The 20,131-nt window shown below is 43.0% G+C and overlaps 1 protein-coding gene across 1 annotated transcript; it reads right to left on the bottom strand.

The window, feature by feature from the left end:
- Positions 1–454: 454 nt before the first annotated feature.
- Positions 455–17,728, bottom strand: TUBAL3 (tubulin alpha like 3). The gene is made up of 4 exons (XM_070754482.1): positions 17,644–17,728; positions 8,018–8,261; positions 3,460–3,608; positions 455–1,827 (listed from the first exon to the last, which is right to left on the bottom strand). Exons 1-4 carry the CDS (start codon positions 17,644–17,646, stop codon positions 847–849), a joined length of 1,377 nt encoding a protein of 458 aa, XP_070610583.1. The 5' UTR covers positions 17,647–17,728; the 3' UTR covers positions 455–846.
- Positions 17,729–20,131: the final 2,403 nt, after the last annotated feature.

Genomic DNA, 20,131 nt, shown 5'->3' with positions numbered 1-20,131 from the left:
TCTCAATCATTTTCTCATTTCTCTTTTTTTCCTCCCCTTTTTGCTCATTTCTCTCTCTCTCTCCCTTCCTCTCCTTTTCTCTCTTTCTCTCTCTTGCTTGCTTTTTCTCTTTCTTTCTTTCTCTTTCTCTCACTCTAGCTTTCTCTCTCTTTTCTCTCTCTCTCTTGCTTTCTTTCTCTCTCTCTCTCTCACTCTCTCTCTTAGCAAAAAGTTGCGAGACCGGAACCTGAGCTTTCTTCTTCGCGGCACACCTGACCATGTCTCGCGGCACACTAGTGTGCCACGGCACACTGGTTGAAAAACACTGGACTAGAAGACCTCCAAGGTCTCTTCCAACTCTGTTGTTGTAATTATTATTTTTCTTGTTGTTATTATTATTAGTAGTAGCAGTATTGTTAGTAATTAGTATTATTAGTATTATTAGTTGTATTATTATTTATCAGTCTAAGTGCTATTGCTGTTTCAATTTTTTTTAATGAAGTACAAAGAAGCGGGTTATTGCATGTCATAATAATATCGAGGGGCTTCCCCCACACAATTGTTCAAGCAGTGCAGAAAGCAATTAACAACAGCCATACTTAATAATGCCTTTTGTCCTCATTCGGAGCGTTAATTTTTTATTTTTTATTTTTTTCAATCATTCTAACTCGGAAGAAAAGGACGGCAGGGGAGGTGATTTCCAGCCAAGTACAAAGTGATCTATGGTCCTTGAGGGAACAGGAGATTGGAAATTTAAAAAGACGAAACACAGCAGGAGACTCCCAAGGCTAACCGACGGGATGTTTTTGGGGTGGGGAGTTTAAGAACGGCTTCTTTTCTTGGTTACGCCCAAATTTTTAGGGGGTTCTAAAAATCTTCCTCAGCCTCCTCTTCCTCTCCGTCGGCAAAATCTCTCCCGACTTCTTCGTAATCCTTCTCCAGAGCCGCCAGGTCCTCCCGGGCTTCCGCGAACTCTCCTTCCTCCATGCCCTCGCCCACGTACCAGTGGACGAAGGCCCGCTTGGCGAACATGAGGTCGAATTTGTGGTCCAGGCGGGCCCAGGCCTCGGCGATCGCGGTGGTGTTGCTGAGCATGCAGACGGCCCGCTGGACCTTAGCCAGATCTCCTCCGGGCACGACAGTGGGCGGTTGGTAGTTGATGCCCACTTTGAAGCCGGTCGGGCACCAGTCGACAAACTGGATGGACCGCCGGGTTTTGATGGCCGCGATGGCGGCGTTGACGTCTTTCGGCACGACGTCTCCCCGGTACAAGAGGCAACACGCCATGTATTTGCCCCGCCGCGGGTCGCATTTCACCATCTGATTGGAGAATTCAAAGCAGGCGTTGGTGATCTCCGGTACCGAGAGCTGCTCGTGGTAGGCTTTTTCGGCCGAGATGATAGGGGCATAGGTGGTCAAGGGGAAGTGGATGCGGGGGTACGGCACCAGGTTGGTCTGGAATTCAATCAGGTCGACGTTCAGGGCCCCGTTGAATCTCAGGGAAGCCGTGACGGAGGAGACAATCTGCCCAATGAGGCGGTTGAGGTTCGTGTAGGTGGGACGTTCGATGTCCAGGTTTCGGTTGCAAATGTCGTAGATGGCTTCGTTGTCCACCATGAAGGAACAGTCCGAATGCTCCAGGGTGGTGTGAGTGGTCAGGATGGAGTTGTAAGGCTCCACCACAGCTGTGGAGACCTGCGGGGCGGGATACACCGAGAACTCTAGCTTGGACTTCTTGCTGTATTCGACCGAGAGACGCTCCATCAGGAGAGACGTGAAGCCGGATCCGGTACCGCCACCGAAGCTGTGGAAGACCAGGAAACCTTGAAGGCCGCTACACTGGTCCGCCTGCGTTGACGAGAAAAAATGTGGTTATTGGTGCCATCTCAAGGCAATCTAGTCAGTGCCTGCCCACAGTGTGGTAGTACAAAATTTGGCAACACTTCGCTGATACAGCAGCTAACCAATAATATTCTCACACAGTTCCATATAATACCATAAGTGTAATACATAGACCAATATATAACAGATGAGCCGGGGTGGCACAGCAGGTAGAGTGCTGTACTGCAGGACCCTGAAGCTGACTGTACATCTGAAGGTCAGCGGTTCAAACCTCATCACCGGCTCAAGGTTGACTCAGCCTTCCATCCTTCCGAGGTGGATGAAATGAGGACCCGGATTGTTGGGGCAATAGCCTAGCTCTGTTTTTAAAAAAGTGCTATTGCTAAGATGTTGTAAGCCGCCCTGAGTCTAAGGAGAAGGGCGGCATAAAAATCAAACAAACAAACAAATAAACAAACAAACAAACAAACAAATTTAGCACACAGCAATATTTTAGTCACACAACTAGCAGAGAATGAGACTAGAGAATTAGCACGAATCCCAGCGACCGATTACGGCCCCACAGAGTTGGCCTTTTCCGGGTCCCGCCTGGTGGGACGTAGGGGAAGAGCCTTCTCTGTGGCGGCCCCGGCCCTCTGGAATCAACTTCCCCCGGAGATTCGAACTGCCCCTACCCTCCTCGCCTTCCGCAAAATGCTAAAGACCCATCTCTGCCGCTAGGCATAGGGGGATTAACCTCCCCCCCTTTTTCACTGACCTCTATATTGATCAGCTGGACTGAGTGTATATGTTTGTGTAGTTAATGGGTTTTTTTATACATGTATTTTAATTTAGTTTAGATTTTAACGTTAGATTTCTATTGTATTGTATTACTGTCTTGTTGTGAGCCGCCCCGAGTCTTTGGAGAGGGGTGGCATACAAATGTAATAAATTCCTTTTTTGTATTAATTCAAATATGAATTCCCATCTCAAATTATCGAATGCTTTCTGGGCATCTAAGAACATAAGGGCTAGTTGTTTTTCGGAATGTATCTCATAGAATTCTAACACATCCAATATTGTTCTTATATTGTTCCTTATATATCTTCCTGGCAGAAATCCATTTTGATCAATATTTATCCATTTATTCATAATCGGTTTCATTCTATCTGCCATAATTGGCATAAAAATCTTATAATCTACATTAAGGAGCGATATTGGTCTGTAGGGAAAAATAGAACAGTTAGGCTAACAGTTCATCGGGGAGGGAGGGGGAACCAGGGGCAGCGCTGTATAAGGTATTTTAGAACTTAAGTACAACAACTATACAAATAATAATTATATTCTGAAATGTTATATTATGTACAACACTATATGCCTGCACTTTTTAATCTTTGTATTGTAATAAAAAAATATTTTTTTAAAAAACAAATGTAATAAATTCAAATTCAAATTCTGCATGGGCCGATTTCAGGCAGCATTCACTGGCTGGGGAATTCTGGGAGTTCAAGTCCAAATATCTTCAAGTTGCCAAGGTTGGGAAACACTGGCTTAAAATCGGGACTTCATCTTAACGTGGTGCTGAAAACACACTTTGAATTGTGTTCGGAGACCGTTCAGCGGGGTTGGGAGTGGGGAGGAAACGAGACGGTCACTTGCCATTTTGCGAATCCGGCCCAGGACGGTGTCGATGATTTCTTTGCCGATGGTGTAGTGGCCTCGGGCGTAGTTGTTGGCTGCGTCTTCTTTGCCGGTGATCAGCTGCTCCGGGTGGAACAGGGAGTGGTAGGTCCCCGTGCGGATCTCATCTGCCGAGAGGGAGGAGAATGAGCGGACGGGCCCCATCCACCAGGCATGTTTAAATTCAGTGACTGTGGATTTACCAGCCACGTCTGTTGGAAGTTTGTTCCAAGCATCTACTACTCTTTCAGACAAATAATATTTTCTCACATTGTTTCTGATCTTTCCCCCAACTGACCTCAGATTGTGTCCCCTTGTTCTTGTGTTCACTTTCCTATTAAAAACACTTCCCTCCTGAACCTTATTTAACTCTCAAACATATTTAAATGTTTCGATCATGTCCCCCCTGTCCTTCAGACTATACACATGGAGTTCATGAAGTCTTTCCTGATCAGTTTGATGCTTAAAACCTTCCACCATTTTTGTAGCCAATCTTTGGACCCGTTCAATTTGATCCATATCTTTTTGTAGGTGAGGTCTCCAGAACTGAACACAGTATGTTCCAAATGTGAACTAATAGGAACTAATATTGTATTTACCCTGGAACTATTCTTGCTAGGAATTATAAAGAAACCATATCCCAAAAATATAAAATATCTGCTGCTACATTTTGCGACAGTGGCAAGAATTATATATGCACAAAGAATTATATATGCACAAAAATGGAATGACCGAAGAATACCAGAAGATAAAGAAATAATTAAGAAAGTACATGACAGTGCAGAAATGGATCGGCCAACCATTATATTAAATGATAAAAAAGATTCAGATACTATGATATCTGGACAATGTTGTATAAATGGATAAGAAAAAGGAGACCTAATTTACAATGAAAATATTTATGGTGTAAGAATATGTGTATAGATATATGACTATACAGTATATGAATAAGAATGCAAAATTTGGATGTCGACTTACTTAAAAAATATACTGCTCCAAAAAATAAAGGGAACCTTCAAAGAACCCATCCTAGATCTGAATGAATGAAATGGTCTCATTGAATCCTTTGTTCTGTACAAAGTTGAATGTACACAACAGCCTGTGAAATTGACTGTCAATCAGTGTTGCTTCCTAAGTGGACAGTTTGATTTCACAGAGGTTTGATTGACTTGGAGTTATATTGTGTTGTTTAAGTGTTCCCTTTATCTTTTTGAACAGTATATATCTAGGTGTGTTAATGTCTGTTTATATGTTATGTTTCTGGGGGTTTTTAATGTATACAATTCAATAAAAATATTTTATAAGTCAAATTAATTAAATTTAACGAATTAAAGGCACCAGGCAAGAAACATTATGGAAAGTTGCAGTTCAGAATTACAGAAAAATAGTGGATTTTTCTTATTTTTTAAATTAAAGCTTGCGATTTCCAAAAGATGCACAAGTGCAAAATATGTTTCACCTCCTTCCTGTAACTGTTCCGGTAGCTGCGGAGAGCCAGGCTGGCTAAACTTCCCTAATCTCTACAGCTACACAGACTGGACCCTGTTCAGAGCGGGAGTGGCCCCAACAGGAAAACTCATGATTGTTTGGCTTAGGGCCGGGAAGTCCGAACGAGAAGGCGTCAATGGTTTAAATTTAAAAAACAAAACAAATACTTCCATCTTTTGTCACGAAAACTGCACAATGGTTTTCACAGAAGCCACCGGGAGTTGAAAGGAGTCTTCGCGGGATGAGAAAGGAGGATACGGTGCCACGAAGGGCACGGAGGATTGACAGCAGTTAAACCCGGCTACCTAACGTAGATCCGACTACTGCAATGCTCTCTCACTGTTCTTCAGTGGTTCTCCTCCTACCTCTCCAGTGGGTCGCAGTCGGTGTTAGTGGGGGGTCAGAGGTCGACTTCGAGGTTACTCCCTTGTGGGGTGCCTCAGGGGTCGGTCCTCTCCCCCCTGCTGTTCAATATCTACATGAAACTGCTGGGTGAGATCATCCAAGGGCATGGGGTGAGGTATCATCAATATGCGGATGATACCCAATTATACATCTCCACCCCATGTCCAGTCAACGAAGCAGTGGAAGTGATGTGCCAGTGCCTGGAGGCTGTTGGGGCCTGGATGGGTGTCAACAAACTCAAACTCAATCCAGACAAGACGGAGTCGCTGTGGGTCTTGCCTCCCAAGTACAATTCCATCTGTCCGTCCATAACCCTGGGAGGGGGATTTATTTACCCCCTCAGAGAGGGTCCGCAACTTGGGCGTCCTCCTCAATCCACAGCTCACATTAGAGAAACATCTCTCAGCTGTGGCGAGGGGGGCGTTTGCCCAGGTTCGCCTGGTGCACCAGTTGCGGCCCTACCTGGATCGGGACTCACTGCTCACAGTCACTCATGCCCTAATCACCTCGAGGTTCGACTACTGCAATGCTCTCTACATGGGGCTACCTTTGAAGAGTGTTCGGAAACTTCAAATCATGCAAAACACAGGCGAGCAGTCATGAGCCTTCTTAGACATGCCCATGTCTCTCCAACCGCCGACTGCATTGGTTGCCGATCGATTTCCGGTCACAATTCAAAGTGTTGGTAATGACCATGGGTGGGCTACCAATCCCAGCCCTACCGGAACGTGTTGGGAGTGCGTGACACATGATTCGGCTTCTGCGCATGCACAGAAGTCAAATCTCACACGAATACACACGTGCTCAAAAACCCACATATCTCCAGAATTTCCATATCCTGTATATAGCTCAATACATAGACCTTAAAATATAGCAATAATATATACAATTATACATTTTTATCCAATCATTCTTAAAACAATATCCAACTTTACACCTAGATATATGTCCAGTTAGCGAAGCAGTGGAAGTGATGTACCGGTGCCTGGAGGCTGTTAGGGTCTGCCACACGAATCCCAGCGGCCGATAAGGTCCCACAAAGTTGGCCTTCTCCGGGTCCCGTCGACTAAACAATGCCATTTGGCGGGCCCGGGGGAAGAGCCTTCTCGGTGGCGGCCCCGACCCCCTGGAATCAACTCTCCCCGGAGATTAGAACTGCCCCCACCCTCCTTGTCTTTCGCAAATTACTTAAGACCCACGTGTATCGCCAGGCACGGGGGAACTAAGACACCTCCCCCAGGCTTTTATATTTTATGTTCGGTATGTGTCTGCTGCATGGTTTTAAATGATGGGGTTTTAGATGTTTTTAATATTAGATTTGTTTCATTGAAATATTATTTTATTATTGTTGTGAGCCACCACGAGTCTTTGGAGAGGGGCAGCATACAAATCTAATAAATTATTATTATTATTATTATTATTATTATTATTATTATTATTATTATTCCCAGGGTTTTTTGCTTCTGTGCAAAATTTGGAAAAATGGTTTGCCCATTGTGCTGTTTTTTTCACTCCAGAGGCTTCAGGTAGTAGTGTATATACTGCTCCAAAAAATAAAGAGAACATTCAAAGAACACATCCTGAATGAATGAAATATTCGCATTGAGTACGGTACTTTGTTCTATACAAAGTTGAAGGTGCACAACAGCAGGGGAAATGGACTGTCAATCAGTGTTGTTTCCCAAGTGGACAGTTTGATTTCACAGTTTGATTAACTTATTTATTTATTAGATTTGTATGCCGCCCCTCTCCAAAGACTCGGGGCGGCTCACAGCAACAGAACAATACAAATCCAATAGTTAAAAACAATTTAAAACCCTTAATATAAAAAACAATCATACATCTCATACAAACCATACATAAAGCGGGAATGGCCCAGGGGAATCAATTTCCCCATGCCTGTCGACAGAGGTGGGTTTTAAAGAATTTGCAAAAGGCAAGGAGGGTGGGGGCAGTTCTAATCTCTGGGGGGAGCTGGTTCCAGAGGGTCGGGGCCAACACAGAGAAGGCTCTTCTTCTGGGTCCCGCCAGACGACATTGTTTCGTCAACGGGACCCGGAGAAGGCCAATTCTGTGGGACCTAACTGGTCGCTGGGATTCGTGCGGCAGAAGGCGGTCTCAGAGATATTCTGGTCCGATGCCATGAAGGGCTTTATAGGTCACAACCAACACTTTGAATTGTGACCGGAAACTGATCGGCAACCAATGCAGACTGCGGAGTGTTGGTATAACATGGGCATACCTAGGGAAGCCCATGATTGCTCTCGCAGCTGCATTTTGCACGATCTGAAGTTTCCGAACACTCTTCAAAGGTAGCCCCATGTAGAAAGCATTACAGTAGTCGAACCTCGAGGTGATGAGGGCATGAGTGACTGTGAGCAGTGACTCCCGGTCCAAGTAGGGCCGCAACTGAAGTTATATTGTGTTGTTTAAGTGTTCCCTTTATTTTTTTGAGCAGTGTATATATATATATGGAAATTCTGGAGATGTGTGTGTAACATATTTTTGCTGATAATGAAAAGGAAGGGAGACTAGCATAGATCTATTTCAAGCTTATTTTGCTTTCATCAGCTAGCCATAACAACCTTCCCGGGATTCGAACCTGGGCCATGAAGATGTTCTAGATTTTGGTCAAGCCTCTTACCAATGACGGTGGGCTCCAGATCCACGAAGACCGCCCGAGGCACGTGCTTTCCCGAGGCCGTCTCACAAAAGAAGGTCTCGAAGGAGGAATCCACTGGCTCGGTCTCGGGCGTGGTTTTCGGCGGGGCTTGGCGGTCGAGGATGGTGCCGTCGGCCTGAATCCCATGTTCCAGGCAGTAAAGTTCCCAGCAGGCGTTTCCCATCTGGACTCCTGCCTGTCCGATGTGGATGGAGAGACATTCCCTCTGGGGAAAAAGAGCATCCCCCCCCCCATTATTTTCGGTGCCATTGTAGAAACATAGAAACATAGAAGATTGACGGCAGAAAAAGACCTCATGGTTCATCTAGTCTGCCCTTATACTGTTTCCTGTATTTTATCTTACAATGGATCTGTTTATTCCAGGCAGGTTTCAATTCAGTGACTGTGGATTTATCAACCACGTCTGCTGGAAGTTTGTTCCAAGGATCTACTACTCTTTCAGTGAAATAATATTTTCTCACGCTGCTTCTGATCTTTCCCCCAACTGACCTCAGATTGTGCCTCCTTGTTCTTGTGTTTGGTTTCCTATTAAAAACACTTCCCTCCTGGACCTTATTTAACCCTTTAACATATTTAAATGTTTCGATCATGTCCCCCCTTTTCCTTCCGTCCTCCAGACTATACAGGTTGAGTTCATTAAGTCTTTCCTGATACGTTTTATGCTTAAGACCTTCCACCATTCTTGTAGCCCGCTTTGGACCCGTTCAATTTTGTCAATATCTTTTGTTAGGTGAGGTCTCCAGAACTGAACACAGTATTGTTGCAAATGGGGTCTCACCAGTGCTCTATACAGTGGGATCACAATCTCCCTCTTCCTGCTTGTTATACCTCTAGCTATGCAGCCAAGCATCTTACTCGTTGTCCCTACCGCCTGACCGCACTGTTCACCCGTTTGGAGATTGTCAGAAATCACGCCCTCTAAATCCTTCTCTTCTGAAGTTTTTGCTAACACGGAACTTCCAATACAATACTCGAACGTAACTTGTAACTTCAAACGGTCACTAAGCGAATCGTTGTAAGTGGAGGATTTTCTATTCATCCTTTTTACCTACAATGACATCTCCCTGTTTGTTTTACGCACTTCGTTTAAACATCATTTTTATTCTTGTGTGTCACCCTTTCGTTGTTTTTTTTAAAAAATTTTAATTAATTTTTTTTATTTAAAACAAAACAAAACATTAAAAACAGACAAAAAAACCACAGACATAAAAAATGGATACATATTCACCCTTTCGCTTTTAAACCCACTTTCAAATCCGTCCCGAATTAAAACTCAGTTAAAAAAAAGTCGTTAAAATATAAATATAAAAAATAGAAAAGTGGCAGATTAAAAAAAACCCATGGTTTTGCAATTGTGGATTTTTCTACATTTTTTTTGTAAATTTTAGGGTTTTTCCTACAATTTTCTAGAAAAAAAATGTAGGTTTTTCTAGAAAAATCTACAGCCTCGACGTCAACTCTAAAACCCCCCAACTTTTTAAAGTTTTTTAGATTTCATATTTAATTAATTGGATGTAGGATATTATGCATTGTTTTATTGTATATTATTGTTTATTGTATGTTATAAAAGTCCAATAAATAAATAAATAAATGACGCTTGGGTGAAATTCTTTTCCTTTCAAACTTCTCTGCCCTTCGCATTTTTCGTTTCCTAATTTTCTTTTCCGCCGTTTGCATAATCTTGCTTTTAACCCTGGAAAGGAGCAAGGGGGGGGCGGGGGGGAGTGAAACATGGGTGTGTTTGCACGCAGAAACATCTGTGAATTATTTAAGCCCGTTTGAGAGTTTGCCAGAAGAGATTTCAAAAGAATGTTTTTTTACCCTGCGGAGTTCCAGGCTGACTCCTCAACTTTAAACCCCGGGTTTTTCTAGCGATCGTTGTTACTTTTTTGGTGTGCGTCGAATTTTAATGGCGAAAAGGGTCTTTTGGATTTCGAAGAACGACACTAAACAGGTCAAATCCTCGACTTGCGACCGCAGTTGACGGTGGAACCTCTGTCGCTAAACAAGTGGGTTATTAAATGGGTCGCGGCCGATTTTTATCCAACTCTCGCTGCAATCAATAAGTGGATCAGAGGACGTAGGTGGTCTTCGACTTATGACCACGATGAAGCCCACCATTTTGGTCGCTAAGTGGGACAGTTAAATGAGATTCGCCTCCCTTTTTAATGACCTTGTTCATTAAGCGAATCGTTACTTGGACCTACGGTTTTTGAGGGAATCTGGCTTCTCCGTTGACTTTGCTGGACAGGCGGTCGCAAGAGGAGATCACGTGACTTAGACATCCCTTGCAACCGTCATAAATACAGTGGGCCCTCTACTTACGAACTTAATTTGTTCTGTGACCAGGTTCTTAAGTAGAAAAGTTTGTTAGAAGAAGCAATTTTTCCCATAGGAATCAATGTAAAAGCAAATAATGTGTGTGATTGGGGAAACCACAGGGAGGGTGGAGGCCCTGTTTCTTCTCAGAGATTCCTAGAGAGGCACCAGGGAGGCTTCTCCCTGCCTTTTCCGGCTCTGTTTCCTCCCAGGAGATTCCTAGAGAGGCCACACGGAGGTTTCTCCCCGCCTTTTCTGGCCCTGTTTCCTCCCAGGAGATTCCTAGAGAGACCCTATGGAGGCTTCTCCCCCGTCTTTTCTGGCCCTGTTTCCTCCCAGGAGATTTCTAAAGAGGCCTCACGGAGGCTTCTCCCTGTCTTTTCTGGTTACAGATTCTGAGGCTCAGGTTTGTAAGTGGAAAATGGTTCTTGAGAAGAGGCAAAAAAATCTTGAACACCCGGTTCTTATCTAGAAAAGTTCATAAGTAGAGGCGTTCGTAGGTATGAGTCGGTGGCCAAGCGTCTGAATGTAAAATCACGTGACCACGGGGATTCGGCAACACTCAAGTGTGAAAAATGGTCATAAATGGGTTTTTTTTTAAAGTGCCGTCATAACTGTGAATACTCACTAAGCGAATAGTTCTAAGTCGAAACTGTCTGTACATCAGTGTCATAACTTGAGGACTATTTGTATCAATTTGCCATTAGCGCAAGATACGGGGGGAATAGTTAGTTTTTCTGCTTAATAAAGCACTCTTAAGGAAAGTTAGAGCAAGAAAACGGTTTGTCTAAACTACTTCCTCGAGTTCAGGGGTTAATTTGAGCCTCGGGTACCCAGATTTTAAGGCCAGGGGTCGCTCAACATGGCCGCTTGTGGACTTCAGTTCCCAGAATTCCTTAACCACCCAAACCTGGTAACTTTAACACATAAGGACTTCAATTCCCAGAATTCCCATCAACCAAACTTGCTAAATTTAAGCCATGAGGACTTCAACTCCTACCGGTCAATGACTACTTCAGCTTCAACCGCAACAACACAAGAGCACGCAACAGATTCAAACTTAATATTAACCGCTACAAACCTGACTGTAAAAAATATGATTTCAACAATCGAGTTGTCGAAGCGTGGAACTCATTACCTGACTCAGTAGTGTCAACCCCTAACCCCCAACACTTCTCCCTTAGACTCTCCACGATTGACCTCTCCAGGTTCCTAAGAGGTCAGTAAGGGGCGTACGTAAGTGCACCAGTGTGCCTTTCGTCCCCTGTCCAATGGTCTTTCCTTTATCTCATATATCATATATATTTTCTTCCTTTCATATATCTTCTCCTCTATTTTTATATTTTTCTTTATATTTCCTCATGTCTATTCTCTACTATATGTATTGTGTATTGGACAAAATAAATAAATAAAACAAATTCCCCTCCCAGCCAAACTTGCTCACTTTTAAGACACGAGGACTTCAACTCCCAGAATTCCCCAGTTAGGATCAAGTTGAAGCCCTGCCATTGTGATGGTGCCACCAATTACATAGACTTCAACTGCGGGATTACTCAAAGGCTTCAGTTACGTAGCTCTGCATGCAATCCTTGACTTACGACCACAATTGGGCCCAATATTTCTGTTACTACGTGAGTTTTGCCCCGTTGGACGGCCTCCCTTGCACACAGTTGTTAAGTGGATCACAGAACTTGTTACGGTTGTGACATGGTCATTAAGCGAATTTGGCTACCGCCTTTGACTTTGGGGTCATGTGACACGCCCAGCATGCTACCGCTGTCATAAAGGTGAGTCCGTTGTTCAGCGTTTAAATTTCACTTAACAGAGTTCTCCTTTGGCCACAGAAATGTTGGGCTCAGTTGAGGTCGCAAGATGAGGAATGCCCATGTTTTTTCATTCATAGCAATAGCCATCACGATCTCCAGAATGTTTTAAATGTATTTGAAACTACTAAAAATTACTAAGCTTCCATCAGTCCCTACTGACTTTGTCAGAGTATTAAAATCCCTATTGAAGAAATTGGGATTTTAATACTCTGACAAAGTCAGTAGAGACTGACGAAAGCTTAGTAATTTTTAATCATTTCAAATATATTTTAAATGTTCTGGAGATCATGATGGCTGTTGCCTCTTCATTTATAACTGTACCTGGAATTTGCATTTTTATGACAATTCTTGATACATGCATACCTACATACCTACATGGGGTGGACAAAAAAATGGAAACACTTGACTTTTTGGCATAAGGTTTGAACATGTTCAAATCAATCAAAACTTGACATATTTTAAAGTTTTTAAAAATTCTGTTATTTGATATCTTTTTTTTTTTTACAGAAATTTAAGGAAATTGGTGATAACCTTCTAGAAATGGCTGACCTCTCAGACTTTCAAAGAGGCCAAATTGTTGGTGCTCGAATGGCAGGCGCTAGTGTAACAGAAAGTGCCTGAATGTTTGGCATTTCAAGAGGTCATGTCTCAAAAGTCATGACCGCTTTTGAAAGAGAAGGGAAAATGTCCTCAGCCAAGCACAGGTCTGGTCGAAAGTCGAAGTCGTCTGAGAGAGACCGTCGGACTCTAAAGCGAATTGTTAGAGCGGATCGCAAGACTGCAGCTCCTAAAATCACTGCAGAGCTCAAAAGACACGTACAGAACCCAGTTTCCACAAAAACTGTTCGAAGGGAGCTTCACAAATCTGGATTCCACGGAAGAGCTGCAAGGTGTTTCCATTTGTTTGTCCACCCCTGTACATACATACATACATACATACATACATACATACATACATACATGCGGGCCTATTTTTATTTATATTTTGCTTCTCTCCAGGCCTTGCCATCTAGGGTATCGCCCTGTGGCCATGCGCCCTCCGTTTGCATGCTCGCTCGACAAGTGTGCCAAGAGAAATGCCTGTATTTTTTCGTTGAGGACGCAATAGCCCCCACGATCTCCAGAATGTTTAAAATTTATATAAAGCTACAAAAAATTACTAAGCTTCCATCAGTCCCTACTGACTTCGTCAGAGTCAGAATAGGGACTGATAAAAGTTTAGTGAAGTCGGAGAGGGGAGGTATACAAATCTAATAAATAATAATAATATTATTATTATTATTATTATTATTATTATTATTATTATTATTATTATTATTATGTCAATACAACACAGCAAACGAGATCACTATGCTGGATTACGTATTTCATCACCAGTCGGGCGCTTCCCAAGCACCTAGGACTGCGTGATGTAGCGGCGAATTATGTTTGCCGATCCCAGTAAAGCGGCCTTTTGCAATTGACAGGTGGAGATTTTGTCAATTCCGATGGTTTTCAAATGTCCGCTGAGATCCTTTGGTACTGCGCCCAGCGTGCCAAGGACCACTGGGACCACTTTCACGGGCTTATGCCAGAGTCGTTGCAGCTCGATTTTTAGATCTTCGTATTTCACTAATTTCTCTAGCTGCTTCTCCTCAATTCTGCTGTCTCCTGGGATTGCGATGTCAATGATCCATACTTTCTTTTTCTCCACAATCAGGATGTCTGGTGTGTTATGCTTCAGAATTCGGTCAGTCTGAAGTCGGAAGTCCCACAGTAGTTTTGCTTGCTCATTTTTTACCACTTTTTCGGGCTTATGATCCCACCAGTTCTTTGCCACTTATTATTATTATTATTATTAGTAGTAGTAGTAGTAGTAATAGTAGTAGTAGTAGTAGTTTTAAATAAATTTTAAATGTTCTGGAGATCGTGATGGCTGTTGCCTCTTCATTTATAATTATACCTGGAACTCGCATTTTTAGGGCAATTATTGAATACATACATACATACATACATACATACATACATACATACATACATACATACATACATACAAATGAAAGCTTCACTATACGACCGATTTCATCCAGAGGACCACAGAGAGAACCACCGTTTCATGCTTAGCCCCGTCCTCTGCCCGCAGCTTAAAATCACCCTTTCCAAAAAAAGCATAGGGACCTATTTTTATTTTTATTTATATTTTTCTGCTCTCCTGGCCTTGCCATCTAGGGTAGACCCTTATTGGCCAAAATTTGCCAGGAATTGCCCTGCGGCCATGTGCGCTCCCTTTACACGCTCGCTCGACAAGTGTGCCAAGAGGCACCAGCTGTCCTGGACAAAACAACTGCTTGCTATTTGAATGATTTCTCCTTCGAACTGGCAAAGCTCGGGCGACCCTCTGGAGTGGCAGCCCATGGAGGCTGCCTTATTCAGAGATGCCTTCCGAAACCTCAAAAAACTGCAAAAATAGGTTCTGGCCCATATGACAGAAACATAGAAACAAAGAAACATAGAAGTCTGACGGCAGAAAAAGACCTCCTGGTCCATCTAGTCTGCCCTTATACTATTTCCTGTATTTTATCTTACAATGGATCTATGTTTATCCCAGGCATGTTTCAATTCAGTTACTGTGGATTTACCAACCATGTCTGCTGGAAATTTGTTCCAAGCATCTACTACTCTTTCAGTAAAATAATATGTTCTCACGTTGCTTTTGATCTTTCCCCCAACTAACTTCAGATTGTGCCCCCTTGTTCTTGTGTTCACTTTCCTATTAAAAACACTTCCCTCCTGAACCTTATTTAACCGTTGAACATATTTAAATGTTTCGATCACGTCCCCCCTTTTCCCTTCTGTCCTCCAGACTCTACAGATGGAGTTCATGAAGTCTTTCCTGAGAAGTTTTATGCTTAAGACCTTCCACCATTCTTGTAGCCCGTCTTTGGACCCGTTCAATTTTGTCAATATCTTTTTGTAGGTGAGGTCTCCAGAACTGGACACAGCATTCCAAATGGGGTCTCACCAGCGCTCTATATAAGGGGATCACAATAGGTAGCTTAAAATTTGCTAAAAGAGGATTGTATTCCTTTCTCCATTTAAACTTTTGTCCCCTTCCTTCCAAAACTTCCCAGTAACATTAGAACAGAATAACCAGAGTTGAAAGGGGTCTTAGAGGTCTTCTAGTCCAACCCACCACACAAGGAGGAGACCTCCCATTTTGGACAAATAGCTGTCCAGTCTCTTCTGGAAAAATTCCAGTGTCGGAGCACCCAAAACTTTAGAAGGCAGGTTTTTCTACTGGTTAATTGTTCTCACTGTTAGGAAATTCCTTTTTAATTCTACATTGGTTCTCTCCTTCATTCGTTATTACAAATTTCACCAGCTCAAGGTTGACTCAACCTTCCAAGGTGGGTAAAATGAAGACCCAGATTGTTGGAGGGCAAGAGGCTGACTCCGTAAACCACTTACAGAGAGTTGTAAAAAGCACTGCAAAGCAGTATATGTCTAAGTACTATTGCTTGGGAAGGAAAGAAGGAGAAAGAGGAAGGAAGGAAGGAAGGAAGGAAGGAAGGAGGAAGCGGAAAGGAGGAAGGAAAAGAGGGAGGGAGGGGAGAAGAGAAAGGAGAAAGGAAGGAAAGAAAAGATGGAGGAAGGGAAGAAAGAAGGGAGGAAGGAAGGAAAAGAAAGGGAGGGAAGAAGAGAAAGAAGGAGAAAGAGGAAGGAAAGAAAAGATAGAGGGAAGGAAGAAAGAAGGAAGGAAGGAAGAGAAAAGGAAGGGAGGAGAAAGAGGAAGGGAGGAAGGAAAAGAGGGAGAGAGGGAAGAAGAGAAAGAAGGAGAAAGGAAGGAAAGAAAAGAGGGAGAGAGGGAAGGAGGGAGGGAGGGAGGGAGTAAGGAAGGATAGAAGGAAGGAAGGAAGGAAAGGAAGGAAAGGCCTTGGTGACACAGTGGTTAGAATGCAGTATTGCAAGATGATTCTGCCCACAGCCAGCAGTTCGATTTTCACCAGGCTCAAGGTTGACTCAGCCTTCCATCCTTTCGAGGTGGGTCAAACGGGGACCCAGATTGTTTGGGGGACGGCAAGAGGCTGACTCTGTAAACCTTTTATAGAGAGGGCTGTCAAAGCACTGTAAAGCGGTATATAAGTCTTCGCGCTAGCGCTATTTCTTTCCAAGGTCTGAACTAGAAAATAATTAGAATAAAAGAACAGAGTTGGAAGGGGCCTTGGAGGTCTTCTAGTCCAACCCCCTGTTCAAGCAGGAAACCTTATACAATTCCCAAACAAAGGGCTATCCAATCTCTTCTTTAAAAATGCCTCCACCGATGGGACGTCTCGTGGCAAGCAGTTCCACTGCTAATTGTTTTGTCAGGAAGTTTCTCCTTAATTGCTTCTCTCCTTGGTTAGTTTCCATCGATTGCTTCTCCAGGTGCTTTGGAGAATCGATTGATGCCTCTCTTCTTTGGGGCAGCGCCTCAAATACTAGAAAACAAGTCACCCCCTCATTTTTCTTATCATTAAACTGGACATATCCAATTAAACCTAGTTTTGGGAAGCTAGGAAGAAGAGACCACACTCCGATCTATCTTAAACGATGGCAACTTTCCCCGGCCCGGGCTCAAGCCTAAACTGACAGCAGTTTCTTGGATTCGAAGCGAGGTGGCCTGCCAACATTTGAAAGGAAGAAAAAATATATATATATATATACTTTTGCAGTCACGCCCACCCCAAAAAGTTGATGAATAGGCAATGCAATCAGTACAATCTCTCCAGAGCTTTTCGCCTAGCTGTTTTTAAATTTAAGTTTGAAAGTTTTTCCCCCCAACTCAGTTCCTCCGATAAAAGATTTGCACACATACACAAAAAAAAGAAACACATTTTTTGTTCTGGTCTTCAGTTTTATCAACCCTTGGGATTACAGCAAACAAAGGCAATATGGCAGTTTCCTCTTATCCAGAGACGGAGAAAGGGGAAATTATTATGCTAAAGTACAGTACTGTAATGTGAGTTCAACATGTTCTTAGCGACACCGTGAAAAGAGACCAAAAAAAATTATGGAATTTACTGTACAGTCATATTTTTCTCCCCCTTCCGTAGCCTCTGAAGATACCCAATGGGTGTGGGGAAAAGTGTCCCACGGCGGAGCCATAAAACTTTGCAAGAAACTCAGCCCCACTTCTGCCCTGAGAAATGATAAGGGGGGAGGCAGCCAAAAGAGAAAGAGAGGGAGAGAGACCCCTTCCTCAAACAAAACACCCCCTTTTTCCCCCTCTCTGGAGCTGGCTTTTTCGCCTTATAAGGAGCAGATCGTCCAGAGGAAATAGTTGGCGGTACCTGCTTCCCCCCACCAAAAAATAAACTTTATAAAACGTTTGCAAGGGATGCTTCTTCTCCCCTTCGGGACAGCCGCCTTATCCTCCCCTTCCCGGCCCAAAGACCACCCCGCACCCCAGACTTGTGGGCTTACCATGATGCCTGGCTTGGGATTCCAGCAAAGCAGCTGCTGGCTTCTCTCCCTGCAAATTTATAACCCAAGCAAGCCCAGACTCCACCTGAAAAAAAAAGAATGAAATCTTTGGCTGATTTAAAGCAACAGACGCAATTTCTAGGGAAAGGGGTGTGCTTGTGTTGAAGGGTAGGGACGTGGTCAGATTTCACACACGTTGTTTATTCCACACGGCTGGGGTGCTTGGAAGGGTCTCCAGGCAGGCTGGATAGGGTGTGAAGACACACAAACACAACTCATCCAACAAATGCTCTGTCCTACACATTGGTAAAAAGAATCCGAATACTAAATACACACTTGGACAAACTCGCAGAAGACCCTCACTCAGTCAAAGACCTTGGAGTACTCATTTCCAATGACCTAAGTGCCCACTGCAACAGCATTGCCAAAAAAGCACTAAGAGTCACAAACTTAATTCTACGCAGCTTCTTCTCTAGAAGCACCGATCTACTAACCAGAGCATACAAAAACATTTGTCAGACCAATTCTTGAATACAGCTCATCTGTATGGAATCCACACTGCATAACAGACATTAATTCAATTGAAGGAGTCCAGAAATACTTCACAAGAAGAGTCCTCCACTCCTCCTCACGCAACAAATTACTTTACTCCTCCAGACTTCAATTACTATGTTTAGAAAATTTACTCCGAACTGATTTAACTGTTGTTCATAAAATCATACATCACAATGTACTCCCTATTGGCAACTATTTCACCTTTAACAACAACAACACAAGAGCATGCAATAGATACAAACTAAATGTAAATCGCTTCAAATTAGACTGCAGAAAATACGATTTCAGCAATAGAGTGGACAACACCTGGAATTCACTACCGGATTCTGTTGTTTCTTCCGCCAACCCCAAAATCTTCAACCTTACGTTATCTACAATAGACCTCTCCCCTTTTCTAAGGGGTCTGTAAGGGGCGTGCATAAGTGCACCTTCGTGCCTACCGCTCCTGTCCTAATGTCTTTTTTATCTTTTCTACCTCTACTTTATACTTATATTATGACATAGTACAATACAATACTATATTTGTATGACAAATATGCCAGACCCATTCTTGAATACAGCTCATCACTCTGGAACCCACAAACTCCACTTACAATCCTTGGGTTAGAAACCTTAGAACTATGTCACCTTAAACATGATCTAAGCCTAGCCCATAAAATCATATGCTACAATGTCCTTCCTGTCAATGACTACTTAACCATAACAACACACGAGCACACAACAGATACAAATGTAATGTAAATCGCTCCAAACCTGACTGTAAGAAATACGACTTTAGTAACTGAGTAGTTGATGCATGGAACTCACTACCTAACTCTGTAGTATCATCACCTAACCCCCAAAATTTACCCTTAGACTGTTCACTGTTGACCTCACCCGATTCCTAAGAGGTCAGTAAGGAGCGTGCATAAGCGCACCAGCCTGCCTTCCCTGCCCTGCCCTGTCCTTAATGTTTCTTTATTTGTACTTGTTGCATGTCCCACAGAGTTGGCCTTCTCCGGGTCCCGTTGACTAAACAATGTCATCTGGCGGGACCCAGGGGAAAAGCCTTCTCTGTGGCGGCCCCGACTCTCTGGAACCAGCTCCCCCCAGAGATTAGGGTTGCCCCCAACCTCCTTGCCTTTTGTAAACTTCTTAAAACTCAACTCTTAGGTCAGGCATGGGGGAATTTGTGACATCTTCCCCAGGCCTATACAGTTTGTCTTGTTTTTTAAATAAGGGGTTTTTAGATATTTTTAAAATATATTAGATTTGTTATTGTACATTGTTTTTATTATTGCTGTGAGCCGCCCCGAGTCTACAGAGAGGGGAGGCATACAAATCTAATTAATAATAATAATAATAATAATAATAATAATAATAATAATAATAATAATCTAAAAATCGAGCTGCAACGACTCTGGCATAAGTGGTACTTGGCACGCTGGGCGCAGTGCCAAAGGATCTCAGCGGACATTTGAAACCCATCGGAATTGACGAAATCTCCATCTGTCAGTTGCAAAAGGCCGCTTTGCTGGGATTGGCAAACATAATTCACCACTACATAACGCAGTCCTAGGTGCTTGGGAAGCGCCCGACTGGTGATGACATATGAAATCTAGCATAGTGATCTCGTTTGCTGTGTTGTATTGTAATAATAATAATAATAATAATAATAATAATAATAATAATAATAATAATAATGTATATGAATATTATTACTTCTAATGCTTTTTTCTTTTAAGTTTTTTGACTTTTACTAGTTTCAAGTATTTAAATACTATTGACAAAACAAATAAATAAAATAAATAATAAATAAGATATCTTGCCTGTTCTGCTTTAAGGCTGCAGCACAGTCTACCTTGAGACTTGAGTTCCTACTCTGTTAGGGTGGGGCCGGAGAGGTGTGCGCTCGGTCTCTCCTCCAACCCTCCAATCTCCCGCTCTCGCTGTT

Source organism: Erythrolamprus reginae, chromosome 6, assembly GCF_031021105.1.
Source record: "Erythrolamprus reginae isolate rEryReg1 chromosome 6, rEryReg1.hap1, whole genome shotgun sequence".
NCBI lineage: Eukaryota > Metazoa > Chordata > Lepidosauria > Squamata > Dipsadidae > Erythrolamprus > Erythrolamprus reginae.
The sequence above is the reverse complement of the archived record's forward strand: the minus strand, read 5'-3'. Positions and strand labels throughout refer to the sequence as shown.